Raw genomic sequence first — 26,528 nt, 5'->3', positions numbered from 1 at the left:
TTTGTTTCTCAAAGCTATTATTTATTCTGTACAAGATTCCACTGTACATCACACATTCTTCTACTCTTGCTTACACAGTAAACAAGTGTACACACCAGCCCTTTGGCTCAGGTTCACAGGTCTCCCCTGGAAAAGGCTGTCAGGCCAGTTAAACTCAGGGTGTCTTTTTTGATGCCTCCTGGGAGCACTGGAAAGCTCTAGGCTCTGAGGGGCACAAGCCCGGCCCAGCTCTGTGGATGTGCAGAGAGCTCCACGCCCTGTTGCTAAAACAGCTTTTCTCTGGGACAGCACAGTTTTTGCCCAACTACTTAGGGCAAAATCAAGCCCGTGGGAAAGAATCCTAGAACTGAGGCAAGATGTCCCAAAACACCCAGGTTCCAGCTCCCAGGCTGGACTGCAGACTGATGCCAAGAGGAGCTGGGGGCGGCATGGGCATCCCTGAGAAACTCGGTCCAAAGGGCCTGTGTCAGGAGGCTCTGAGAAGGAGGCTTGGGGCAGGGCAGTTGGGGAGAAAAAGCATGTTATGGGGGAATAAATTAAAGGTGAGAGCAGCTCTAGAGTCAGGGGCTTGTGCTATCCTTCCAACAGCTGGGGAGTAGACCAGGGGTGGCTTAGAGGAAGCGGGAGGGAAGAACTTGACGCACTACCTGAAGACATCTCCTCTCACCTACTCTCCTCTTCACCTCACTGCGATGCGAAGCCAGCCAGGGACCGCGGGTATCACCCTGAGCTCCGCCGGTGGCTCTGAACACGGCACTGGGGAAAAGGGCAGAGGCTGAGGGATATTTCAGGGAGGGGCAGTTACCCCCTGGTCCCCAAATGCTATAAGGCACAATTCTTGGAGGCAACTAGATTCCATCCAAAACATTAAAAAACCAAAAAACTTATCAGATCCCAGGCCTACTGTGGCTGTGCTTGGGGCCTGGCCAACTCCCACCTAGCACCACTGGGGGCTAGCACTAGATAAGTTATATTTGAAGAATTAAAAAAAAAAGAAAAATGACCAGCACAATGTCCCAGCTGTTAAGAGGTGTGAAGGAGAGCATCTCCAGTCTGAAAACTTTAGTTATGATAATTAAAAAAAAAGTTGGGCTTTTAAAAATCAAAAACAGCTTGTTTCAAAGATGTCCCTCACATGTGCCCCTGGAGTTAGCAGCGTTAAGAGGGCTCTCGGCTCATGGATGCTTCTCTTGCTCCTGGACCAGAGAGGGTGAGCAGGGTCCAGGGGAAGACGGACGGCACTTCCAGGCAGTGATCCTCCCAGCAGGCTCCAGAGGGCGCTGTCTTCTCGGGAAGCGTTGGGGCTGGAGCCGGCAGCTTGGACGAGCATCTTCTCCCCGCCGACCGTTGTTGTTTATCACACACAGGAGAAAAACCACAAGCTTACAAATGCAAACGAGAGAAGCCGAGGGGCGCTGTGCTGGCTCCCGGCAGTGTCCCATCTTCCCTGCCAGGCGGGCTCGGGAGCACCGGGCTCCCCCCAGACCGTCCAGGCTGCAGCAACTCCTGCCTGGCAGCTTCACTGTATCTTCCTCTTACGTGTCAGGTGTTTTTGTTGTTTGTCTTTTTAAAAGAACTTCGGATGTGGGGCCACCACAGGGGAGGGAGGATGGGCTGTACTCCTCGCTGCTACATGCGGGAGGGTGGACTGGCCAACTCGTAGAAGAGCAGATAGGCGTCGCTGGTGCGCACTTGGCTGGGGGACATGGGGGAGACGCTGCGGAGAGAGCAGGGACAGGTCAGCCTGGCGGGCAAGGGCCACCGCGATGCAGCCGAGTGGCTGGGGGAGTGTGAGGGTCCGTCTCTAATCTCTCTACTGGACACCCGAGGCCACCCTCTCCTGTTGTCTCCTGGACAGTCTTCAAACGGGCAGCTGCTCAGCCTTCTGGCCCTGACCTCTTCTGTCCAGGCACAGACGGAGGTACGGGCGTCTGAGGTCTATCTCACCTGGAGTCGTTGAAGGTGTGCCATTCGCCTGTCACCGGACTCCGGCAGCAGGCTGTGTAATGGCCGCCCAGGGTGGTGCCGGAGTGATTGGACACAGCGTACAGGTTGTAAACAACATGGTCTGAGGAGGAAGCACAAGGTTTCAAGCCCCCAGGCATCCCTTGCCTCCCCGTCCCCACCCCGCCCCCTATTCCCAGCTTCCCCATCTCACCTGTGAGCAGCTTCCCTCCACCTCCTGGCCTCCCATCTGCATCTCAGATACTTGTGCCCTGTGTCTGCCCTTCCAGCTGAAAAATACTTACTGGTGTTTTCTGAGGCAAATTCTCTCAAGTCCAGGTCTCTTAGTGGGAAATTCACAAATGTTGTGAGCTTGCTGGTTCGTATCCTGGATTCTGAGAACCGCTTCAGATCTGGTATTGATGTGAGTCAAGGACAAACAGGGTGGTGAGAACAGGGTCAAAGAACAGGAGACAAGCCCCTGAGGGTGACTGCACTTCCTGGGAAGCAGAAGAGCAAACAAAGAGAATGAAAGCCCATCAAGTTTCCTTCTTCCCTACTTTGCCTGCCCTCACAGTGGCCCCTTGTCACTCTCAAGTCAAGCCCCTGCCCTGATGGATCTGAAGGATACGGAGCACCAAGATCTTTGGGAACCTCTGGATGGAGAACTTCTTTATACACCGTTTTCTGGCTCGGCAGCGACAGCATGTCTGAAAGATACGACAGAGTTGAGAAGGACTCACGGGAAAGGCTGATGGCCGAATCCAGCAATTCCGCGGCTGGTCTGCCCCCGAGAGGGCTCTGGGAGATGTGCTCTCGCTGTCACGGAGGGTGACTTACTGGCTTTTCATCGCCATCAAGCACATCCTCTTTGGTGAAGAGCCTCATGCAATCCATTAAAGTCACCTCGGGATAACCTCGCTGGGAGAGAAAAGTAAAGGTCAGAGGTCAACAACACAGAGAAGATAAGAGTAGCGTTTCAAAAGTGGGGTGACAGGGGTGCATACCTTAGCAATGGGCAGTGAGAGGTCCCAGAAGGGATCAAAGACAGTAGAACAGTAACCACAATCAGTACACGTCAGGGAGCTCTTCAGCTGCCCCACAAAGAGATCTGGGGGAGAGATGGACATGTGATGCTTAAACGCAGGGTCTCCTTTCTCACCACCACTCCTGCCTCGGTTGGTTGGGCACTGGGCATTGGGAGAGGTCCCTGGGAGAACCCATGCTCTGCTCAGGCAAAGCAGTTCACAGGGGAGGCAGGCATGCCCCTGTGCCTGCACTTACCCCCAATCCGACTGTCTTCCCGTTCTAGATATTTCCTCCACATCTGGCGCCCTTTCTCATCATCACTGGGACCCACAGAGAGGAAGACGACTGGGTCAGAGCTCAGACCATGATAAGTCTAAAGGTCTACCAACTGAAATCCTTAGTATCCAAAATCCTCCCCCAAACTATTACCCCCAAAGAAGTTGGCATGCTTCTCCTCCTACTCACGGAAGATGGTCCAGGTTCTCAGGGTTGGACTTGGGCCTCGCTGTGACCCGGTTCACCTCGTTGTGGAGCCCGTCCAGAAGGAAACGAAGAAACTCCTGGGCATCCTGCTGACTGAACCCGAGGAAAGGAGAGTGAGAACACCCCTCGTCCCTAGCACCTGCTGCTGCCACCACCCACCCTGGGGAGGACCCGTCCCCAGGGCCCTTACTTGTAGCCGACGAAGCGCGGGGCGTATCTCTGGATCTGGGTCTTGAACTCAGAGGGGCTCACCACATCATTGGGGGATGAGGTCCATATGGTCTGGATTAGTTTTGCAAACTCTTGGAAGGAGAGGGTAGAGGGGGGCGTGGAAGACAGGTGAGCCCCTTTCTCTAAGAAATTCAGAAACTAGAGTCCCAACAAAAAGAAGTCAAAGAAAAAGAAACAGAAGAGGAACACAGAACACAGCCCCACCAGGACAGCAGCAGGAGAGCGGGGAAGTGTCCAGCGGGGACCAGGACCACCGCGCGCACGGGCCCCTCACCTTCCATGAGGGCCGTGTGCGCGCTGCTGCTGTGGCTCAGCTCCCGCACGTACAGCCTCTGGAGGCAGTAATCTCGCAGCTCCCGGGTGTTGCTCAGGCACTGCAGGATGGAGTTCATGAAGCACTGCAAGAGAGCGTCCCGTCAGCAGGGGAAGACAGACCCCTGGCTGGCATGTCTAGTTCCTTAATACTCCAGGCCCTCCGGTTCACCTGGCCCAGAAATGAATCCTCCCACAGCCTCAAGTTCCTCTTTCTGTAAGTGAAAGGTGTGAAGTGAGGCAGATTCCCACCGCTGGCACAGGTGACGCAACTGGTTATTTACTAAACAGGTGTACAAAAGGGTGTGGGGGAGCCAGACGGAAGTGGGTGGGGAAGTGATGGATGTCCTTGAGAAGGATCCAGGAAAGCAGCTAGGCCGCCAGCGAAAAGGGCAACTCCCCTTTAGCAGTCTTTCCTGCTGGGGGCGGGGATAAGGCAGAGCCCAGCAATTCTGTAAAACACCAGTCAGGAAGGGCAGCTACCAACTAGCCTGGAGGGTAGGGAGTCAGCTGAAGCCAGGAGGGGACTCTGGTTAGATGGTCCCAGCAGGGATGGAAGGGAGTGGCCTCAGGGAAGAAGTGGGCTGGGAAGAACTCACCGTGTTCCCAAGGTTTCGGAGACCAGCCAGACCCTGGGCGCTCTTAGAATTCTGCAAGCAAAGAACACGTGGCATATGAGGCTGAAGGAAGAGGCCGGCCCCAGGCTAGGTTCTTTCTGGCTGATTGTAGCTGCTAGCATCAGGCCACACACATTACTCTCTCTCCAACTTTAGTCTATGTACATTGTAAGAAAGAGGGGTGAGAATGCCTGTCATTTTCAACACACAACAAAAATATTCCTCAAGGCTTTGCTTTCCTTTATTGACCATGTGTTTCCCCCCATCTTTACGTTACATCTTTACTCTTCATTCTCTGCCATGTTGGAGACTAGAGATTAGAGCCAGAGACTGGGAGTTCACATATCTGATTCCTGTTATAAGTTTCAGGTCCCCAGTCCAGACACACTCTAAATGACCTACACGTGTACCGCTAATGTCTGAGCTATAAAGCAGCTATACTAATAAGCACTTCAAGGAGGTCTTGGAAAGCCCAATGACGAAAATTAACTGAGTTCAGATCTTCAGCTGGGAAAAACTCTGTCGGCCTGCCATTCTGAATTGCCAGGGACAGGTGGAATTCCTTTCAGCTGAGCTCAGCTCCTCAGGGCTGATTAAAGCCTGGGAGAATCCTCCCCACCTGGTTCAGGTTTCAACATCCTGACTGGCCACTGGCTGGGAATCCTTCTGATGGCAGACTGGCCACGCAGAGGTGAGCACCTGGCTGCAGGCGCGACTCCTGCCCTTGTCCCTCTGGTGGAGGCTGGGAGGGGGCTGGAGAGAGCACAGGTGCTGGGTCGAGGACGCTGAGCGTTGTTTTTCCAGGTCTCTTGGCTAATCCTGGCCCAACCTCCAAGGAGGCAGAAAACCTTCAGGCTCAAAGGGTTAAAGCAGCAACGTGCAGAGGACCCTGCCATCCTCCCTTTCAGGGAGGGGACCCGGGAGCAGGCAGCTCTGGAGCAACACTGGCTGGGGCATGCGTGGGGCCAGCTCAACCCTGATCAGAACAGAAGCCTGAAATAACTCAGCTAAAATTACTCATGCCGTGTGCTGACAGCCTCTGAGGCTGTCAGCAGCTCAAAGCCCATGAGGTTGTCAGCATAAGGGGGGTGGGGTGGGGAGAAGCAGGCTGAAGGAGGGCTTTTCTCAGGAACTGCCCTGCTGATCCCACAAGTAAGAGGATCCCTCCTTGCCACTTATTAGGTCTAACGCTAACAGGTAGGCAAGGAAATACCTAAACCAGCCGACAGACCTGATTTCCACCTGCAGCTGGAAAGAAAAGCCTATTGGCAGCAGGTGGGGTATAAGCAGCCTCTGAAGAACAGAGCAGTGTAGGGCCCCAAAAGCAAAATTTAAATCTTACCTTTCCAACAATCTAAACCCTGATGTTCCAGGCAGGGGCCACAACAAAGACAATTCCCTGGACAAAGACCTTACCAGCACTTTCAGGTCAACCTGGGGCCCAGCAGAAACACTGACGTCTCCGTGCTGCCCACCTGGAACTAAGCAGTAAAGCCCGCCCGCAGCTGAACGCCCACTCCGACACCTCTTTCTGGCAGCGCTTTATTAGTTCTCACCCCCCTGTGCTTCCACCACTGGTGACTGTCACTGTCCACCCTCGGCTGAGATGCAGTCACGCAGCACTAGTGGGGGTAGGGCAGCGGGAGACCGGAGGCATCTTTCTAGGGAAGCATTCCTGTGGTGTTGACACTTTGACCCAGCAGACAGAGGGTCAAGAATGCATCGTGATGAACAGTTACTATCCTGAAGGATCTAATCTTACTTGTGGCCTGGCCGGTGGAGGAGAGCTGGAGAGGCTCCTTCAAGGCATCGCTAGGACCCTCTTCGTTCTGGGGGTGGGGGTTGTGTCTGTCTAAAACCTCCTGAGCTCGAAACCACTTGCCAATTCGTAAGCACCCTATGTAGAAGGCGGCTGGGTGACAGGAGTCAGGGGGTTAGGGTGGAGGGGAGAGCAGGACTGTTCTCTGCCTAGCCAGATAGTCTTCTGCCATGAATAGGAAATCAGGAGCTCCAGGGAAAGTCAGCACTTTCCATTCCAGAGAGGAACAAAATGTCCCAGAAGTGACCTTTCTTACGGGGAAAACAATCCTACCTCAGGGCTGACAGGGAGAGGCTAGAACTGGAGAAGTTGGGAGAGACCCTGTATAGCTAGCCTCTCACCAGGAGAGGAGGAACTGACTCCAGCTAGGATGCTGGAACTCAAGTGCAAAGAGCTGAGAAGGTTCGGGTCAAGAACATCCTTCAAATTAGCCATCAGCACACCTAATGTGACTCAGTAGCAACCACTGTTCTAGAAAGTAGATGCCACCTCCATAGCCAGTAAACAGCGTTCACCTTCCAGCGAAGGTGCAGGGGACTCAGGAAGCACCCGCTCTACGTTAAGGCATTGGAAACATCCGGGAATATAGGCCATATTAAAAAGGCTGATTGAGGTTTGTACCTTCACACTCGAGACCCCAGGAAAGAGCATTCCGGCGTACTTCACCTGTGCCATGAGGGTCAGCCATGAGTCCTGGCTGCAGCCAAGGAGCCTGGTGTGGCCCTGGCACGGGGCAGTGCACGCACTGCCAACACGGGAGCTGGTGCTGTTACATAAGATATGCCAAGCTCTGGCCCCTTCTCCCTTCCCCGAGCGGACAGTGCCCAGCCTTTAGCCCCAGCATCACTCTGGAGTGACTACCTCATTTGAAGGCTCCAGAGCCCACTTAGCAGAACTGGGGAGGGCTGGGAAGAGAAGGGACGTTGACCTCTTTCCAGTCTGCAATTCCTCTGCCCTTCACGGGGTCAAAGGACCCCTGTTACCGACCCTCGGGGAGAGGGCCTTTTGGGATCAGTGACGGGGAGGCAGCCCCCTTCTGATCAGCCTTTCTTGCTGGGTTTTGGCCTTGGAGGAGTCACACCAGCAGAGTCCAGCGAGCTGCCCGTTCCCTCACACCCCGAGAACTAGTCAAGGTTACGCCTTCCTGCACCTGTCCGGATAGGTGCCAGGAATTAATTAAGAGCCCAAGAGCCACCTGGTGCCTGGGTCGCGGAGAGGGAGGGGGGAGGGGGACTCGGGGCTGGGACCTCAACAAGGGGCAGGGGCCGCGAGTGAGCGTGAGATCACATGGGGAGGGGGCACTCCTTGCCGGGAGATCCTGGGAAAGGAGGGTGGGGGGGCTGGGAAGAATCCGCGCCCGAGCCGAGGGCGCGCGGCGGACGGAGGTAGGGGTGGGGGCGTCCCGGGGAGGAGGCGGAACCCCAGCCCTCAGCGTGGGGGTCCCGGAAAAGGGCCCCGCGTACCTTGGCTTTGTTGACCAGGAGCCCCACGAAGGTGGAGATCAGCAGGGAAGGGGAGAGAGTGGAGCGCGGCCGCAGCTCCTTGGCGAGGGCGGGAAAGGGGGCAGCGGGGGGCTCCTCGGGCAGGGTCACGGTGTACGAGGTGCGCATGCTGGGGGGCGGGCGGCGGGCTCGGCCCCTCGCCTAACGTTGGCCAAGGGGGCGCGGGGAAGGACCGCGCGGACCCACAGCCCGGACGCCCAGGCCGCCGAGGCCGCCACAGGACACCGTCCGCGGCGCCCGGCGGTAACCGCTACGGCGGGCCGACCGCGCACCGCTCCGCCTCAACCTCCCCGGCGCGCGCCGCCAACCGCCCCGGCACCGGCTTAGCGATCCGGCGGACTGACGGCCCCCGCGGGAGCCTCGGGCCCCACGACGTCAGCGCCGGGGCGGGGCCAGGACTCCAGCCCCGCCCCAGCCCCGCCCCCGGGCGCCGGCACGCGGACCCGGGCGAGGCTGCTCCCCCGCCCACCCCTCATCTCCTGCGGGTCCGCTCCCTGGCCCCGGCCGGCCCCGCCCGCCGCAGAGACCCGCAGCCCCCGGCGGCGGGCAGGATCCCGGCAGGCAGGACCGGAGCGCGGAGCCCCGGACCCGCCTCGGGACTGGGACTCGGGAGACACTTTGAGGCCCGCAGAGGACATGTCTCCAAGGCCGAGTGTCAGCCGGGTTAGCCTCCCCCAAGGCAGCCTGCGATTCATTACTTTTGGGGCCTTGCAGATCATTTTGAGAACCAGATGAAAGCTCTGTACTCGTTTTTCAGGGAAAGATGCACTCACGCACAAACCTGTACAGCATTGGCGGGGTGTAGGGGGAGGTTCAGGCCTTCTTGAAGCCCAACATCCACACAGTCCATGAGGGTCACTGGGCCAAGGTTAGGAAGATAGATTTCCAGGGCCTTGGGACTGACCTCCCCTCCTCCCTCCAGTTAGAACTAGGGTTTGGCCCATTATCAAGAGGCAGTGCCCATATTTTTATAAGGTACAAGAGGTCACTGTCCCTTTTGGCCCCAGGAAAGAATCTTTTCGGGCCTCTTCTATCCAGTTACCCAACTCCATCTCTTCCAGAATCTCAAATTTTGATTTCTTTTTGGGAGACGGGGATAAAGCAACATGATAGTGGAGAAATAGGTGCTCAGCTGGTGTGGGGGAGAATGTACTGCTCTGACCTAGGGGCAGCAATACTTGAAGATCAGAGGTCTCAGTGTTTTATTCCTGATGCTCCACCCGCCTCACCTATCGGGTACCCACACAGAATCTGCCTGGGGAAAGTATCTTGTTTGGAGCTTGATGGCTATTTTTAGCCAGTATTTTTAGCATTTAAAAATACTGAGAGAGGCAGCAGTGTGTGCTGTTACTCATCTGTGGCCTCCTTCTGTTCCTCTTGGCCTGCTCATCCTCACATGTACACGCGCACTGCACACACGACCACAGCCACACGGGGAATGTGCCCAGGACACACGTATGGCTGTACCCCAGGCCTCCCACAGAACAGCAATTTTGTGCTGTTGAGAGGGGTGTACAGACAGTTGCCCCTGTGTGTTCCAGGAGTGGTGGTGGGAGGAGTGGACAGCAGCAGGAGCTATAGGGCATTCTCCTGGCTAATAAGTGAGGGCGGGATGTTAGGTCACTGTCCTCGCCCAGTGACCAAACCTGGACCTTGGACAAAATGCAGCTGCCTTCTTTCTAACCACACCCTTTCAAGCCAGTCCTACGCTGTCTGCAGCAATGCCTGCATTTCATCACATCACTCTTCTGCCCTGAAACACCACAAGTGGCCGACTCTTCTCTCCAGTACGGAAGCCTCAAGTAGCCCTGTCTGTGAGGCTGTCATCCATAGGCAGCACACCATTGTCACCACCCTCCCTCTTCTCTGATCCTTGCTGCCAACCATCCTGCTTCATCACTTGCCTTCTCTCAAAAAGCAAAACTGATTATGTACTTACTAAATGCTAGGTACTTCTAAGTGCGTTATATATATTATCCCAGTTAACTTGCATAATAACACAATGATGCAGTAACTATTACCTCTGTTTTCTAGATGAAGGACCTTAAGCCCTGAGAGGTCAAGAGAGAGACTTGCCAGGACCACAGAGCTAGTAAATGGCAGTGTGGCTTTGAACCCATACCTGTGCTACAGCAAAACCCAGGCTTGCAGCAACTACCAGGAGATTCTGGATGGCCCTTCCTGTTCTCTGCTAATTACCTGCTGGTAAATTCTGCTCAAAACACATGTTTTCCACAAAGCTTTCTCTAATGAACTCCACCCAGCTCTAAATACCCCATTACTGTCTATTAATGTTGTTTGCACTGTATTAATTTGTCTTAATATGTTTACCTTTGTTTCCTAAGTGTCTCTAAGACTTCTGTAAATGATCTGAGCTTGTGTGTTGATGGTGCCGTCACACTGATACCTCCTCAAGGGCAGGGCTGGGGCTTCTTAGTGGGTGCTTAACAAAGGTGTTGAGCCCATCACTAAAGAGGGCCAGACCAGGCTCTGCTGGGCATCCTGGAAGTCGAACTGGGCCTTGGGAGAGGGGGCAGGGTGAGTCTGGGTCTGCCTGTTGAATATGTGCAGCAGACAACGCTGTCCGTCAGGTGCTCACGCACTGGAGCATTTGGCCTGTCTTCCCCTGACGTAGGCTGGCTACCCCAGGCCATCATGGCATCCTGCCAGTACGCTGTCTCCCTCTTTCCTGGAATGCAGAAGGTTAGGGACATTGCTGGGAGCAGGGAGGCCCAGATGGGGGAAGCCCCTGCGTGGGAGCCCTTTGAGAAGTCTGGGTGGAAAGAATTCACACAGGGTCCAGTCTTGTCAGGCAGGTCTGGCTGCTACAGGACACAACCAACCAAGAACTGTTGGTTCAGTTCTTAACTAGCCAAGCCCCGGTGAGACTCCTTCTCCTCCCTCCGTGCCATTTCTTGAAGTGGGATGGGTAACACATACAGTCTTACGGGATCTGAGTCTGGCTTTGGCTGTGTGACTCGGCCTCAAACACGCTGAGCTAATCTGAGCAGGGCTCATTCCTGGACCTGGAGCAAAACTGCTATTTCTCAGAGCCTGTGCTTGGCCTGCCTCCCCTGTAAATAATTTTCTCACCTCAAATCCTTCCTGGCACGAATGGAGCATTTAAATAAGTTAAAGTCACGGTTAGCTGTGCCTGAGGCTGGACTATGGAGATCTTGCTTTCTCAGATCTTAGTGGGCAGCTGGGTCCTGGTTTAGAAAAACTGCTCAGGCCGAGGCAAATGCCTTCAGGCCAACAGCCCTGCTTCCACGCACACCTGCTTTTACCACCTCAAACGGGACAGACTGGTGGCCTCATCCACCGATTGAACCGGCAGGGGCTCAGAATCCTTGTTAGGGTGTAAGTGCCCTTTGTGGAGAGGACCAGTCAGTCCTACCTAAGTTCTATAGGCAGCTCCACCTCTCTGCATCACTCAGACCTCAGGAGGCCAAAATCTCTGTACTCCTTTGAGCCTAGGGGGCAGTCTGGCCTGAACCAGCTGGATTCCAGAGGCCCACACACTTCCCTCTTGCTTGTACCTTTGTGTGGGGTGCTGGTTTTACATATCCATGGCGGTGAGAGGGTGCAGGGAGCCATGTGTCCAGCTCTGAGCCCTGAACATGGTGTTCATTTCTGCAGCTGATGGTCAGTGGAGTGGCTTCCTCAGGGGCAGGGAATATTTGGCCAGGCTTGAATTAACTTCTGCTTTGCTGAGCCCCACCCCAGCACCACATTAATTCCGGAGACAACCTGGAGTGGGGATGGAGGAGGAGGCAGGGAGCATGGTACTGGGCACTGATTGAGAAACTGAGCCTGGTTAAGGTAGCACCAAGGCCACCAGCCAGGTCACAGTCCACAGCCGGTCTTCAAGGGATGGAGACATCGGTGTCTTGCTGAGTCTAACCACAGACCACAAACCGACCGCTCTTTCTTTCTCAGTAGCTAGTACCAGTCCTGGCTGTGGGACCCCTCTGGCTTAAGGTCTCCACATGACTGTCCTATGCTGTCAACACAGATTCAGGCCCTCATGAAGTTTAGCCTCCTCAGGGTGAGGACAAGCCCCAGGGTCTCAGGCTGCCAAGCTGGACAAACAAGACAGCAGAGATGCAGTTCAGCGTGGCTGAGTAAACAGTGAGAAGGCAGGGGAGAGAGGAAGGTCATACTTCTCACCCGGGAGCTCCAGGGCAGCCCCTGCTGTCCTCAGCTAGTTCTCTTGGGAGTAAAACTCCTCCCCGTTCCCCACTGCTTTGCAGCAGTCAGGTCCAAAGTCCCACCCAAGAGAAAAAGCACATGACCTCAGCTTATATAATCTCCTTGTCACTGAACAGCTGGAACCCAAGGTTGAGTCAGCAGCCCCAGTGGCAAAAAGAACCCTGGTAATCTAGGTTCCCCGGCTGTGTGCTCCTAGCAACAGGTCCCAGAGCAGAGAGCAAGGCTGTGGAAGAGGCTGTGTTGAGGGTAACAGGCTACACCAGGCTCTGAGCCTCAGTCTCAGACTCTGAGCCATCAGTCTCTGGCTCTGTACCTGAGCAGCAGGTGCCCGGTCTGGTGACTGCTCTGGAGGGCCCTGGGCCAACCCAGCTCTTCCTGGGGAGGCGACAGGGTGGCCTGGGCAGGGCAAGGCAAGGGGAGGGCAGGGCTGAGGCCGGAGGGCAGAATGCCAGGGCCGGGGAGGGAGCAGCTGGAGTGGGTGGAGCGGAGGAGGATTAGGATGGATTGTAGGGTTAAAGCGCAGCCCTGGCAGGGCTCAGTGGGAACAGCCTGTCCTTCCATAGGCCCGAGGGAACAGGAGAGGTGGGGTGGAGGGGGGACAGGACCGGTTTGGGTGTTTGAGCCTACAGCTCTCTGCAGGGCCAACCCACCGGGCCTGGCTTGGAGTCCCCATTGTGGGTGGTGGAAGTTCTCTCTTTTTTTTTCTTACCAGTTCTGAACTAACACACCCCGCTCTTCTCCAGTCTCTCTGCCTTAAAACAGAAGGTGAAGCTTGGGGCAGCCCTCACTGTCCTAGGCTGAGCTGCACTGGTGTGCGGACTGGCATTTTGTTGGTATTTAAGCAAGCCGGGTGGGGAGGGGGGTTCCGGAATTCATGTGTCCTCCCCTCCCCCCACCAGTTCTTTAACTCCTGCTCAGCTGCATCTGTGATATTCCAAGTTCACGTGGGCTGTTGTATTAATGAGGGGAATGAGTCTGGTTGGAACTGTTCTACTCCCCGGTTGGGTCTGCTTTTGACCTTCCTCTGTGAGTGCCAACTGTAGTTCAAGTCAGCTACCCTGAGAGCCCAGGGCCAGGGCCAGGGCTGCCCCAGGGTGGGGGCCCAGGGGAGTCAGATCACACTGGATGTGCTTTCTCACCTTTGTTCTTCCCCACGGTGGTCCCCTCCCCACTCCATTCAGCTGCCAAATGCCCCTTTTCCATCATCTCCTTTGCCCCCCTAAGTTTAAGCTCTCCTGCAGCATTTTACAGGTTTCAGATTCCTCCACATCCATTATTTGCTTTGAGCCTCATGACATCCCTGTGAGGTGGGCAGGGCAGGCATGACCACTCCCTTTTATGGATGAGGAAACAGCTCAGATGAGAGGTGTCCAAGGTTAAAGAGGCAAACTGTCCTTCCAGCGGTCATAGCAGCCCATCGCGGCCTCAGGTGACTTCTCCCTTTCCCACCACCTATGACACAGAGAAACACCTCGGGCTGCCTCCTATTGCAACTATTTGTAGAACTTATTTCCTCAAGTTAATTGTGAATAGACTGAGGCCACGGACCATGGCTCACACCTCTCTTGCTTCCCAAAGCACCTGGGAGGGGACATTCATTGAGCACCTACTATGTGCCAGGCCCTTTCACACGCAATCTTTGATCCCTCACGATCATCTATGACGTGGGAATTGTGACTGCTTTCATTTTACAGAGGAGACAGGTTCAGAAGTTCAGGAACCTCTCAGAGGTTAGTTACACTGCTAGTGAGCTGAGCACTGGAAATGGATGCATGAGGTCCCCAAATGAAGATGGGAAAGGAAACTGGACTTGGTTTTAGAAAGAAGTGGTCCAGGCCCTAGGAATAGGGTTGTTCTCACCGCAGCAAGATGCGGTCAGCCCCAGGAAGTGACGGTGAGAATGGTGAGGAGAGAGGGGGCGAGGTAAAGTCAAGGTCTCACACCGTTGACCCCAGGAGGGGCCTTTCCCATTTGGCAGTATCTTCTTGAGCACGAGCTCAGAGTGAAACAATAGCTCAATTGTAGGGCCACTGGCTCCTTAAGTGCCTTGTGAGTTGTTTCTGGAGGGGATGGAAGGATGTTAGGGGGCCAAGTTTGCCCAGAGGCCAACTCAAAACTTCTCTCCCCCCAGCCCTGGGGTGGGGGTGGGGCCGTGTGTCCGCTGTGGAAGGGCTGGAGGGCCGTGGACTCCAGGGAGGTTTGGGGTATGCCAGTGTGGGAAGGAGGCAGAGTCCCAGTGGAGTCTTGACTCCCAGAGGAGGAGGAGGCCTTCCCTCTTGTGATTGGGGCTGAGGGTGGGTCTGCCCTTCTGTCTGTAGAGGGAGATTTTCAGACCTCAGCGTGTGTGAAGGTTACAGGGAGGCTTGTGAAAAGGGCACATTCCCAGAGAGTTTGATTCAGGGGATCTGGGTGGGGCCCAGGACCCTGAATTGTTAAGCTGTGCAAGTGATTCTGATGTAGGCAGTCTGCAGACCCCACCATAAAGAGCCCTTCTCCTCTGAGCAAAGGGAGGGGGCCCCTCAGAGGCTTCTAGGACCCAAGCCCCTTCACTGAGAGCTGCGTTCTGACTGCCCCTGAGATGGGCAACACCAGATGTGTTCAAGTGAATCACGCTTCAACCCAAGCACATATCCCCTGAGAGCATATCCTTCTCTCCCAGGCCAGCCCTGTTGTCTCCCACTCCTCGTCTACACTAGCTCTCCAACATAGCCAACCCTGCCTTCTCAGGGTCCAAATGTTCTAGGAGTCACCATCTTTGGTATTTCCCATGGCACTTCACAGATGGCCCAGCAAGGCCCAGACTCTCTTTAAGTTATGGTATCAAAGTTGTCCTCTCAAGACCTTTAGTTATGACAAGCTGCAAGGTCTATGACTCAAAGCCCTGCCCCTGCCTTATGCTCCTGTTCCATTTTTCCAGACAAGCACCCTAAGCAGCATTTCTTGCTACAGCACAGCTATTGTTTCTAAAAGACACACGTCCAAAGAGTAGGGGAAATGTACATAAGGTAATGAAGGAGACACAGCACCCAGTTATCCTGCCCACATGCTTGTCTGTCCATCTATCTGTCCATCCACACACCCAGGCACCCACTCATCCATCTATCTATCCATCCATCCATCCATCCACCCACATGATAAGCAGGCCAGATGAGTTCTGCACTGAGCTAGGCACATGGTGAGGGATGTAGAGATGTGATTTCTTTCTCATCCTCTGAGAGTTCACCACCTAATGGGTAAACCAATAAAGACAAGGCAGGAGGTAGTCAGTGCCCCAAGAGAGGCGTGTTTAGGGATTAGATGGAAGCGGGGCCATGCCAGCCCTTACCCCCGGTCTCCAGTAGAGCCCCTTCCTTCACTCCAGCCCCGGCAGGGTTGGAGGATAGAGAGATTGGATTGTCTAAAGCCCTAGACAAAAACTTCTCCACCATTTTTCTCAAAAGACATGCAAAAACTACTGTCCAGACACCTTGGTCCTGAGCCAACCAGTGTCAACCAGAGGAGTCCCCCTTTTCCCCTGATGTCTTATGTCCAGATGCTGACCCATACCTCTGGGCTGGGATGTAAAAGCCTGAGCAGGAGGAGAGATGCAACCAGAGCAGGGAGGCCTCTCTTACCACAGGGCACACTGGTGGTCTGGGGGCCTCAGCATTCAGTCCAGGAGGGGGCAGGGCCTGCAGGGGACCCCAGCATGTTGGCTGGGAAAGTAGAGGGTAAGAATCGCAGTGTAGGTGGGGGTAGCTGGGCACTTCCAAGAGCACTGCTGGACCATTGTTGAGTGCACAGGTCGTGAAGTAGGTTTCCTAGGGAGAGTGGGAAGACCCCTGAGCAAGGCACCGAGCCACGAGGGCATCATATGTGCTGAGATGACCTCCCTGGCTTGTCCCCACTTGGGCTTCAGGAGCAGCCACTGTGAGGTGTGGGTAAGAAAACCTCTGTCTTCGATCATTGGTCCAGTTGGCAGTCCTTTCCTCCACCTGGCTCTTCTACATCAGTGATTGCCTCCCCAGCCCATTACTGGGTCCCCAAGGGGCAAACTCACCATCGTGTCTCGCCCTGGGGAGCTGGAGCGGCTGGACATAGGGGCCTGGCCCTTGCCCTTCTCCCACAGAGTGTAACGGCCACTGGGTCGGTAGGTGGGGCTGAGGACTTCAGGGACTCGTGAGGGAGGGGCCTGGCTGGGCACCTGGGGTGCACTGCCCTTGCGACCATAGTTCTCCAGGTAATCGGCCAGGTACTCGGAGCGGCTGGCTGCCTGGTAGAGCCCTTGCAGGGCACACAGCTCCTTGCGCGTGCGGGCCAGCATGGGGCTGCGGCCCAGGTTCCCGGGGTCTATCCGGTAGCTATCTGAGGTCCGGAGGCTGGAGAAATCCCGGGCCAGGTCGGATTGACTGTTCGACTTCTTCTGGGTCAGGGTTACCCCCTGGTCGCGGGCATTCACGGGCAGGTAGCTGAGGGAGCTGGTGGTCATTCCATAAGGGAATCCACTGCCCCCACTGAGTCCACTCCCTGAGGGCCGCTCGGCGATCCGAGCCTGGCTCTCCGCCCGCTTACCACCCCCGATGATGTCGGGTCTCAGCAAGGGGCGGCCTCGGTCATAGTCCAGGATGGAGGAGGGGCCGTAGGTACGGGGACGGGTGAAGAAGCTGGTTGGGGGGCCTGGCTTGAAACCAAGCTTCTCCTTCTCCAGGAAGGAGGCAGCCAGGTTGGCCCCGTAGGAAGAGGGAGTGTAGGTGCCATAGCCTGATTTGGAGTAAGGGGCATCTGTGTAGCGGGCCGATTCTGTGTAGCGCTTCAGGGTGGAGGAGAGCTGGGACATCCTTCAGGGCGGCACTCAGTGGGGACTGGGAGCCTCATGGGCTGAAAGACAAAGAAAGCTGTTGTCAAAGAGCCCTGCTGGGGGTCAGGCTCTCACTGCACCTGCTCTCCATCACCAGCTGGCCAGACGTTAGATCTTGCCCGGGGACCCTGTGGTCTGCTTCCATGAGAAGCCCACTGCTGGAAGACACACTTCCTGTGTGTGTGTGCACATACATGCACGCGGGTCTGCACGCACCTGTGCATTCAGACCTCAGGGAAAGCACAAGAAACCATGGGGGGCTGTCACTCTCAGCAAGTCCTGCCACCCCGAGTGGTCCTGTTGAAGACTCTGGCATGAGAGCAGGGACGGCCCTACCTCTGCAGCCCTTCAAGCAACAAGCATTCCAGCCCAGATCCCATCCGCTCCCTTTCCTTAGCTTCTGCAGATCCTCCTGCGATGGCGGGATGCCGCCACCCTCCCCTCCTGGATCGAAAGCACCGGACATTCTAAGAGTCTAGGCTAATCCTCTCCTTTCTGACCTATGGGACGAGCTGGAGTCTTTTGGGGATCCTGTGCTGTCTGGAGCTGGCACGACCTGGGGATCGTTTAGCCAGATCCCTGATGAGGAAAAGGAGGCTCATGAGGGGACTAAAGGGGGCTGGGGGTGAGTAGCTGAGAGGGCGCTTGACCTTGGTCTCCAGACCCAATCCCGGAGTTCTTCCCTGGACAGGGTCACCTGCTGCGGTAGGGGATCCTCGTGGGGCAGAGCCCAACCTCCTCTGTGATCTCAGCCTTCTGTCCTATAAGTGGAGTTAGGGCCTTGTGGCCTCCCAGGGGTTCCCCTACCAGCACCCATCCTGAACTGCTCTTGGTGATAATGACTTGTGCAAAGGGGGCCCCCTAGAGGCTAAAATCCTTCACTGCAGGTAGCGCTCCCTGTCCCCACCCCCAGTCCTGGCAGCTGGGATGGGTCTGGTAAAGGAACAAAGAATCTCTGAATTGGGGAGTTTTGAGGGCCATGAAGGATCATCCATCATAACTTCTCTGTTGTACAAAGAGGAAAAGTGCCACTGACTAGGCCGAGGTCACACACTAGCAAAGCCAGGATTAGAATGTCTCTCAGATTTCCAGCCCGGTTCTCCTTCCACTGTATCTGGATTCACCCCTCTCCCCCAATTTAGGCTCCCATGGGGGCCCCTAGAGACCACCCTCCATCACCCTAAGTCTGCAGGCTTTATCTACAATGAAGCTGGAGGGGGAGGATATAGCTCAGTGGTAGAGAGCGTGCTTAGCATGCACGAGGTCCTGGGTTCAATCCCTAGTATCTCCTTCAAAATAAGTAGATAAATACAATGGAGCTGGAGGGCACAGGAGCTCAGACAGAAGGGCAGGTCGGATCAGGTCCCTGTCCTTGAGAGTCAGCAGGGGTTCCTGGGGGGCTTCTGGGGTAGTGGGGGGCGGTGCAGAGCCATCCAGGACTCTCAGAGCAGCATGGTAGGGGCCAGTTTGGACGTGCCCTGGGGCTGACAAGCTGGGTGATTTTGCCCTAGTCATTTAACCTCTCTGAGCCCCAATTTCCTCACCTGTAAAATCAGTATAATAATCATCATTAAGACTCCTACCACACAGGGATGTTGCGAGGAGCAAATGAGAGAACACCATGTGAAAGCTCCCAACAGTGAAGGGGGTTATTATCTCCTCCCCCAGCCCCTGCCAGGCAGCCTGGCTCCTCCCTTCATAGGCCTATAATAATGTCAGGGCTGGCTGTCTCCTGGCCTGGCCGGCCTCTGACCTCAGCCCCAGGCGCCAGGCTTCTGCCTGCAGCCCCCATGAGATAAGTGGATGAGCAGGCAGTGGGCAGAATCTAGCTGTTCAGCAGTCAGTGGCTCAGGCAGCCCATAGCCTACCCTCAGCCCGCAGCCCAGCCCATTAGGGCAGAGAGAAGCTGATGCCAAGCCCCAAATGCTGAGGGCTTGGCAGAGAGCTCCAGAAACTCAGTCCATGTATGGCGTGGGATAGGTGCAGGGGTGGGAGATTGGCAGGTGGCAACTTCCAGAACAGAACTTCTAGACACTGCCAGAGACTTCCAGCCATTTTCAGTCCAGACTGGCATTGCAAAGGCCTGGCCTGGAGTTACTGCCTGCCTTTCCCACCTGGGGACCTCTTACCCTTCGTGGGTACTTCCTTGCCCACTGTGCTCCCACCTCCAGCACATCATTCATCCCTTTCTAGGTAAAAGTGAACTGGAGAAAGACCTCCAGCAGGATTAGGGAGAAACCACAAACTTTCCTCCCATTTGCTTAGCTTTCTGGGGGCCAGAGAAGGAGGAGAATGAAGGCTGAGGGAGGCCTGGGGGAGAGACAGAAGGAGGCACAGGGGCAGGGGCGTGGGACCAGTCCTGCTCTATTTCACTTTGGAGAGCTCCATCAATAATTCAAAGTCAAAGAGACTCCAGGTCTCAGGAGCTGGGCTCTGGAACACCCAGCAGCCAATCAGATACGACTGCCCCTCTTCCAGGGCCTGAGCTCCTGCCTCCTCCCCACTGGTCTCTCTCCCCCTCCCCCACACGAAGGTTCCCAGGGAATTGGTATTCTGCGGGCAGTGCCCCAAGCTTGTGACCTCTCCTGGCCCTGCTGACGCAGAAGTGCTCGGGCCAAACAAGGTACAGCATACAGGGACAGTCGGCCCTTGGATGGCCCACAAGTAGTCCTGGGAAGGTTTGGGGGCTGGAGGTGCAGTCACACCTTCCAGCCCCCAGAATCCCAGGAGGGCTGGCTCCTCATTCTGGCTCTCCTGTCTGCTCCAATCTGGCAGGCGACTGACAGATCTCCCCCTCCTGCCCCCTATGGTGGTCCTGCCATCACTAACAGCCCCCTGGAAGCTGCCCTGTCTGGGGAAAGGTCCCTATTCAGGCCTTGAGCATGCCTCTCCCCTCCCCCACCCCCCAGTTTCACTCTTGAGGAAAGTGCCAGCACCTTTCAGGTGAGCAGACGGCTTGGGCTGGCACCCCTTGCATTACCTGGCACAGTTGTCCCTGGAGGCTGCAGAAGGCACCCTGGGTGGGAGAGCGGGCTGGGGCCCTGGCTATAGCCTTGCTGCGCAAGACAGGGACAGGACGGGCACTCACATGGCCGCGAGTCTCCTTGTTGCCACAGGAACGGCCTGAACTGAATGGCCCTTTCATGGGGCAGTGGGAGGCCAGCCGATTGGCTGTGATCCCCCGTCCCCCTCCCTGCCCAGCGTGGGGCCCCTGCTGCCCAACTCCTTTCACTGTTTACCCGGGAGCTGGCAAGTACAGGCATGTGGCTCCAGGCAGCGTCTCCCCAGGTGCCCGCCACCTCGGACAGTCTGCCCGCCAGCCTCCTCCTCGTGCCATCTCACTGAGGGCCTTGGCTCTGCCCCGCTCTGCCAGACTTCCCTCTCCCTTTGCTCAGTTTCCCCCTCTTGGGAGGTGTGGCTGCATTCCTTTCCCTAGAAGGACTAGTGAGCCAGGTGGCCGTCATCCCCGCCAGCAGGTACTGAGTGCCTCTGGACCTGGCATTGTGCTGAGTGCTTCTCATTTCTCAGCAGCCGAAAGTCTTACCCTCAGACAGCCTCACTGTGCCCCTGGCGCTCTTCTAAGGATGCTTCATACAGAGTGAGGGTCAGTTTGAAGCTTTGATTCTTTGGGAAGAATCAAAGCCTCGAACTTACAAACGTCATTTGAAGGTTTAATTTTTTACATTAAATTGAAATTCAAAATATTGTCCTTCAAAATGAAAAAAATAGACAAGAAGTTTAAATAATGAAACATTCAAATGAAGTATTCAGCATTCATATTTCTGAAGTTATTAAAGCTTAAAGTGCACTAAGACTTCTGGGACACCAGTGTATTAATTCACTTAATCCTCACGATTGCTTTAAGCAACAGGTGCTATTATTATGCCTACTTGCAGGTAAGGAAACTAGCGTTCAGGGAAGTGATGTGGATTTCCCAAGGTCACACTGGGAGTGGTGGTAGAGCTGGACAGGGATCTCCACCTGTGCTCTGTCTGCTCATAGCTACCCTGAAGTCAGGCCCCCACTTCACACTTCCCTGGCCTCTCCCTCAGCTGGCATAGGGTCTGGGGAGATCCAGGCATTCCCTGTTTAGGCAATAGCATGGCAGGTACAGACTCCCACAGGAGCTGCCCTTTGAGTTTCCACTGCAGGGGAATGAAAGCGAAGCCAGGCGCAACCTGAGCCCCAGTATGATGCTGATCAGCTGTGAGATGGTCCCGGGGGCCTCCATTTCACCCGTGGTGCCAAGCTCCTGCGCGTCCCCTGGCCCTAGCATCTGGCCCCAGCCAGGGTCTTTGGCCCAAGGCCTGCTTATGGACATTCCCCCCAGCCTCCTACCCTTGATGCAGCTCGGCCTACTCCCCAAGGTACCCAGGCTAGGTGAGCCAGGGATTAAAATGAATCCCTGGGGTAGCTGGGCCCCTTACGTCAGCCACTGTCATTTCCTGTTGCTCACGTGAAGGGCTCCCTAACCTGCCCAGCAAGGGGAGGGACTGCTCCCCAGGAATCCCAGGCACTCCTGGCCCCCAGGGTAGTGGATGGGTAATGCCCTAAACCCCAGCAGCCTTCATGGCCCCTCTCTGCCCAGATCCATTCTGCTTTCTGGGGTGAAGGCATGCCAGCTTTTGTGGCCTCACCATGGCCTGGATAGAAAGCCCCTGACTGGGTTTCAGAGGTACACCTAGATGGGGTTCAGTCCCTTCCCTCCTACCCAGGTGTCCGGGATGGGTGAGTGGGGGAGTCCCAGCCAGTCGGACCAGGTGCTTGGGAACCTCCACAGTGGTGACCTCAGAGCTTCCCAAAGCTGCTTGCTAACAACATCGGAATGAGGCACTGGGATGGTTGACCTTGAAGGGTAAAGTGGGCTGAGAGGGGCCCTGTCTCCCTTCTTCTACACTTTCCAGCCCACACTCCTAGCTGCTGGGGCCCTGTCCAGACACAAGTGTCAACTCCTGGGTCGAGGGGTGTCCTGGAAGAAGTGGAGGATGCAGGCAGAGTGGAGGGTTCGGGTGGGGCATATCTGTGCTCCCATAATCCAAGGGTTTTGTTTACTCCTCAGGCCTCCAGATGCCTCAGCCTGCCCCCTCCTCTTCAGCAGGTCACTGGTGGCTCTCTCTCTCAGGGGCTGGCGCCTGGTTACCCACCAGTTTAGTGCCTAATCATGCTGCATATGCCTTGGCAGGGGATCATCCAAGGGGGTGGTCCATCTCATTCTCTCTAGATCCTGGTAGTTGCCCAAGGGTTGGCAGTGGGCAAAGAGGTAAGATAAAGAGGCTGGAGACTAGAGCCAGATCCTGACTGGGGAAGTGGTGGGCTTAGGGCAGTGCCTCGATGGTGCTTCTTGATTTGGGGTTGGGATAGGGTGGGCATCTCTACACTTCCAAGAACAGGCAAAGACATGGATCCCCAGGCACTACTGGAATCCTTCCATTATCTTTTCCAATCACCCCCTTCCAGGCACTCTTCTGGTCCCCACCAGTCCCCCAGAGGAGAGCCCCTCCCTCCATCTCCCCTAGGGCTTCTGCTTTTCTCCTCTGGGCCTCAGAGCCTTTGGTCTTGTCCAGAGCACCCACCAGTGGGGCAGCTTTTCACATGCTCCCCAAAACAGACAGTCCAGGGCCCTCTGGATAATGACCCTGTAAAGTTCAGATACCAAAGAGGGCATCTACTGACCTGTGTCCGGGGACACTGGATGGGATCTGGGGTCTTCTCCTCCCCAGCAGGGCAGGGAGCACAGTGGCAGCCCAGAGGCTGGAGCCTGACTCAGGGGCTGGGTAATCCGGAGCTCAGGTTACCGACTCCGATATATATAGTATCTTATCTGACCTCACAGAGATGGCCAGCACCACTCTCTCGCATTCCAGGCCTGGGGAGAATTAAAGGGACAGTGGCAGACCCTCCCTGGTGGTGGGCAAGTACCCCGCAAGATCATCCTACAAGGACTGTTTGAACGAAGGCATTTTGAAGTGGAACAGGAGGAGTATTCAAGGGGAAACAGAACTGGAAAGATGGTAGAGGGACAGGGGTGGAATTGAGGCAAAAATATAGAGAAGGAGGTGTCAGTCACAGACCTGGAGGAGAGGAAGAAGCCTTAGTGCTTGTCCCCCTCCTTTACTTTGGAGCTGGAGGAGACCTAGAGGCAGACAGCAGCTCGCTCAAGGGCACACAGATAGGGAGAGGCAGATGGGACCCCTCTCGGGTTTCTAGTCCAAACTGTTTTATAATGGACTCCTAGGCCTGGGCTTGTATTCTGGGTCTATCCCTTTTATTGGCTCTGAGACAGTGGGAAAATCACCTAAGCTCTCTGAACCTTATTTAGTCTGTAAAACAGGAGTAATAATAATAATAATAATAATAATAATAATAATGCCAATGCTATTCCTCAAGCAGTAAGGATTAAATAATATTTGTAACTTTCCTGGCACATAATAAGAGTTCAATAAATGATAATTATCACTCTATTGAATACTTCCACTTATAATTAGTGGTAGTATTTGTAGTAGCACCTCTTGGGTGAAACTTGCTACAGAGAAAAGGGCCTCGAGGCCACCCCTTGGGAGTGCTCTGTTCGAATGTCAGAGAACAGTGCCATGGTTTTCTGAGCTGGTCCACATCCCATAACTGGCAAGAACAAACGCGGCTTGCCCTATTCCCAGATGTCCAGTCCACCCATCAGAGAAGGGCCAGGCCCACTTAGGCTTCTTCCTCCTTTGTCTAGAAAAATACAGCAAGTGCCGCTTCCCCCAGGCTACCAGGAGCAATCCTGGCTGCTCCCAGGTGGTTCCACTCTACCTGTAGGAGTGCTCAGGATCCCAAGCCTAAGGAGCCGGGCTGGCTGGGCAGGGTCACGAGAGGACGGAGCAGGATTCTTAACCTCTCGGGCCTTGGTGCTCTCGTCTGCTCCCGGTCTGTTTCTCCTGTTTCTCGATGGCGCTCCCTGAGGACTGGGAGTACCCAGGATGGTGCCTCCACCCTGTCTCGGCAGAGGCTACTGACTCAGCTCAGGTCCTGATGATGCACTTCAGAGGACGCCCTCGTCCCAGGCCCTCATTCCAGTCCTCATTCCGACTCCAGTTTGGCATTATCTACAGCTTCAAAGGAGTGGTGGCTGCTCCATCCCCGGCCCAACCAGCTCTCCTTTCCTCCACTTTATGGGTGGGACTTGGGGGACCTCCTCATGCCCATGCCTGGGGAGGTGAGGCTCAGCAGAAACTCCAACTCACCCCATTCTAAAAGCAGCCAGGTCAGGAGGTGGATGTTCACTCCTTGGAGGACAGCTAGAATGGGTTGGCCAGGGCTTCCTTTGGCTGTTAAGTGTAAGTTACTTGCCTTGGAGCACCGCATGCTGCTTCTGGTTTGAGATTGGTGAGAATTTCAAAGATGCCTCTTTCTACTTTGGGATTGGTGGAAAATCTCCCCTTCTACTTAACTGCTACCCTCCCCCTCACCCCTTTGGCAAACTGACCAGAGACAGCCCCCCAGGAGCTTTGAGAGGAGAGAGTAAAGGAGCTGCGCGCACACGTGGAGAGCAGGTTGTCAGCGCCCAGGCGTCACTCCCAGGCCACATCCCACACCGGGCTCAGAGCCCTGGACCTGCCGAAGCAGTGTTTCCTTAGAACACACTGATCAGCACACAGATGGCTCTTCCCCGCACCCTGCACTGTCAGCTGGCAGGCCCCCTCACACAACTGGCACCCACAGCTGGAGATCCTCAGCGCAGCTGGCACTTGCCCTACATTTCTAGCGCCCATTCTGCCCAGGCTGTCGCTGACACCTCACTTTCTGAGCCTCAAACGGAACTGCCCTCCGCATCCCCGACTCCACAGTCTCCGACAGGTGGCACATACCTGCCTCTTCTCTGAGGATGGACGAGTGGAGCCAGGCACAAGCATGGAGCTGTGGGTGAGTCCCGGCTGATACCGGCGCAATGAGCAGCAGCTGACGCAGAGGGCTCCCTGGCCTCGGCTCCTGCCCGCCTCTCCCCCACCTCCGCCGGGGGCCCGAAGAGGACCTCCCCGGGAAATCGGCGCCACCCAGCGGGCAGCCGCTTCATTGCGCTGGGGCGGGCAAAGCCACACCCCGCGTCTCGCGTCACTGAGACGCGTCACGGCTATTGGCTTGTTCCTATTGTGGCGTAATTAGAGCCCCGCCCGGCCAGCGTCTCCCTGACGACCGATATACACAGAGAAACACGTGGAGGAAAGGCACGAGAGTTTGGAGGTGGAGCACGAAAAGAAGTGGACCTGGATATGACACGAATGGAAGGTAGTGGGAGAGTAAGGATGGGGGAGAAAGGTCAGAAGTTGAGCCCCAGGACATATATATCACCTTTCAGTTTTTAGGGAAATCTAAAATTTCCTGCTTCTCTCACCCGGCTGGAAGAGGCCTGTTCTTCTGCCTTTTCTCTTTTCCTCTACTCTTTAAGGCACTCCCTGCTCATTTAACTAGCATGAGATTAGTGAGTGATGATGACTCCTTAAGTGGGTAAATGGAGGCACTGAGTCAGTGGAAGGGATTCTCTTGTCTTTCAAGAAAAAGCCAAAACGAAACTTGAATTTTTGCCACTCCCATTCTTTGTGTATAACCTTTCCCCCACTTCCCCATGGTGGTGAAGAAAACCACACAGCCAGGTAGGCTGGTGCCGAGGCAAATCCAGGTTTTTGATTTCATCTGGACCATCAATCCTTCCAAATGTTGTTAACTCCTTCTCTTATTCTCCGTGGCTGGTATTGCTGTCCATCACCACTCTCAAGTCCCTCCTTGTCTTCTATTTCCCAGAGAAACTGGGAAACACTGAAATTTCTGCCTACAAACATACTTGAATCCATTCTTACCTCTGTTCCAGAAGCAGTGAAAGAGGTGTTCCTCTTCTTGCCGAGTCAAATTCCTTCTGGATCTCAACTCTTTTATGTTTCTTTAGTTCTGAAAACTGGGTCAACCTCTTGGTGGGCATCAAACCAAAAGACACAACCAAGCCAAAGAGCAGGAGAAGGAAGGGTTTATTACTTGCAACAAGTAAGGAGAACACTGGGGATCTTTCTCAATGCAGTGTCTCCCCAAACAGCAAAGTTGGGGGATGTTTTATGTTAAGGTACATGCATATTCATGAAGGGGGTTGGGTGGGGTATGCATATTCATGAAGGGGCTTGAGCGCAGAATAGGATTCGAAGAATTGGGGCATAGGTTTCCAAAGTCCAAGCTTAGTTGATTGAAGTCATGAGGGTCAGAAAAGGTCAACATCAATCCTTAGGTTCTGACCAGTCTAGGGTCACAGCAGGTACCATCTTCCACCTGGATGGGGTCCTTAGTTCCTGCAGAACTCAAAGATTTGCATCAGATTGTTATGTATATCCCTTGAGGAGGAACTGGGACTCTCTTTTATCGATGATCTATTGTTTCTTGACTGCTTTTCCCTTGTTCTTGCATTTTCCCACTTCCCTTAATATCATTAATTCCTGAGACCTGTTCAAGGGCCAGCATTGTGGCCAGCCTTAGATTACAAAATGGCTTAGGCCAAAAATGACTTCTCTTATGTCAAAAAA

General features: G+C 55.0%; 1 protein-coding gene and 2 long non-coding RNA genes across 6 annotated transcripts in view; 2 read left to right on the top strand and 1 right to left on the bottom strand.

Annotated features, from left to right (window-relative positions):
* Window positions 1-25,028, bottom strand: USP2 (ubiquitin specific peptidase 2). Of its 4 annotated transcripts, none has more exons than XM_031670412.2 (14): window positions 24,834-25,028; window positions 16,189-17,006; window positions 15,764-15,949; window positions 4,599-4,649; window positions 3,962-4,085; window positions 3,647-3,758; window positions 3,439-3,549; window positions 3,229-3,293; window positions 2,952-3,055; window positions 2,785-2,865; window positions 2,576-2,654; window positions 2,250-2,357; window positions 1,948-2,068; window positions 1-1,717 (listed from the first exon to the last, which is right to left on the bottom strand). In XM_031670412.2, the coding sequence occupies exons 2-14, from the start codon at window positions 16,963-16,965 to the stop codon at window positions 1,630-1,632; spliced, it is 2,007 nt and encodes a 668-aa protein (XP_031526272.1). In that variant the 5' UTR covers window positions 16,966-17,006; window positions 24,834-25,028; the 3' UTR covers window positions 1-1,629. The 4 variants fall into 4 exon arrangements, with proteins under 4 accessions (XP_031526272.1, XP_006207788.1, XP_031526273.1 ...); XM_006207726.4 differs by lacking the exons at window positions 15,764-15,949; window positions 24,834-25,028 and adding exons at window positions 22,660-22,852; window positions 23,779-24,019; XM_031670413.2 differs by lacking the exon at window positions 15,764-15,949 and having other exon boundaries at window positions 24,834-25,026.
* LOC116276734 (uncharacterized) lies at window positions 8,610-10,311 on the top strand. The gene is made up of 2 exons (XR_012066766.1): window positions 8,610-9,886; window positions 9,972-10,311. It is a non-coding gene; the product is annotated as an uncharacterized lncRNA (long non-coding RNA).
* A 144-nt stretch (window positions 25,029-25,172) lies between the features above and the next one.
* The window catches only part of LOC116276732 (uncharacterized), a 62,577-nt gene continuing 61,221 nt past the window's right edge, over window positions 25,173-26,528 (top strand). Inside the window, exon 1 of the long non-coding RNA XR_012066754.1 lies at window positions 25,173-25,251. This is a non-coding gene — a long non-coding RNA (uncharacterized lncRNA). The remainder of the gene's footprint in view (window positions 25,252-26,528) is intronic.

Source organism: Vicugna pacos, chromosome 33 (genome assembly GCF_048564905.1).
Source record: "Vicugna pacos chromosome 33, VicPac4, whole genome shotgun sequence".
Lineage (NCBI taxonomy): Eukaryota > Metazoa > Chordata > Mammalia > Artiodactyla > Camelidae > Vicugna > Vicugna pacos.
The sequence above is the reverse complement of the archived record's forward strand: the minus strand, read 5'-3'. Positions and strand labels throughout refer to the sequence as shown.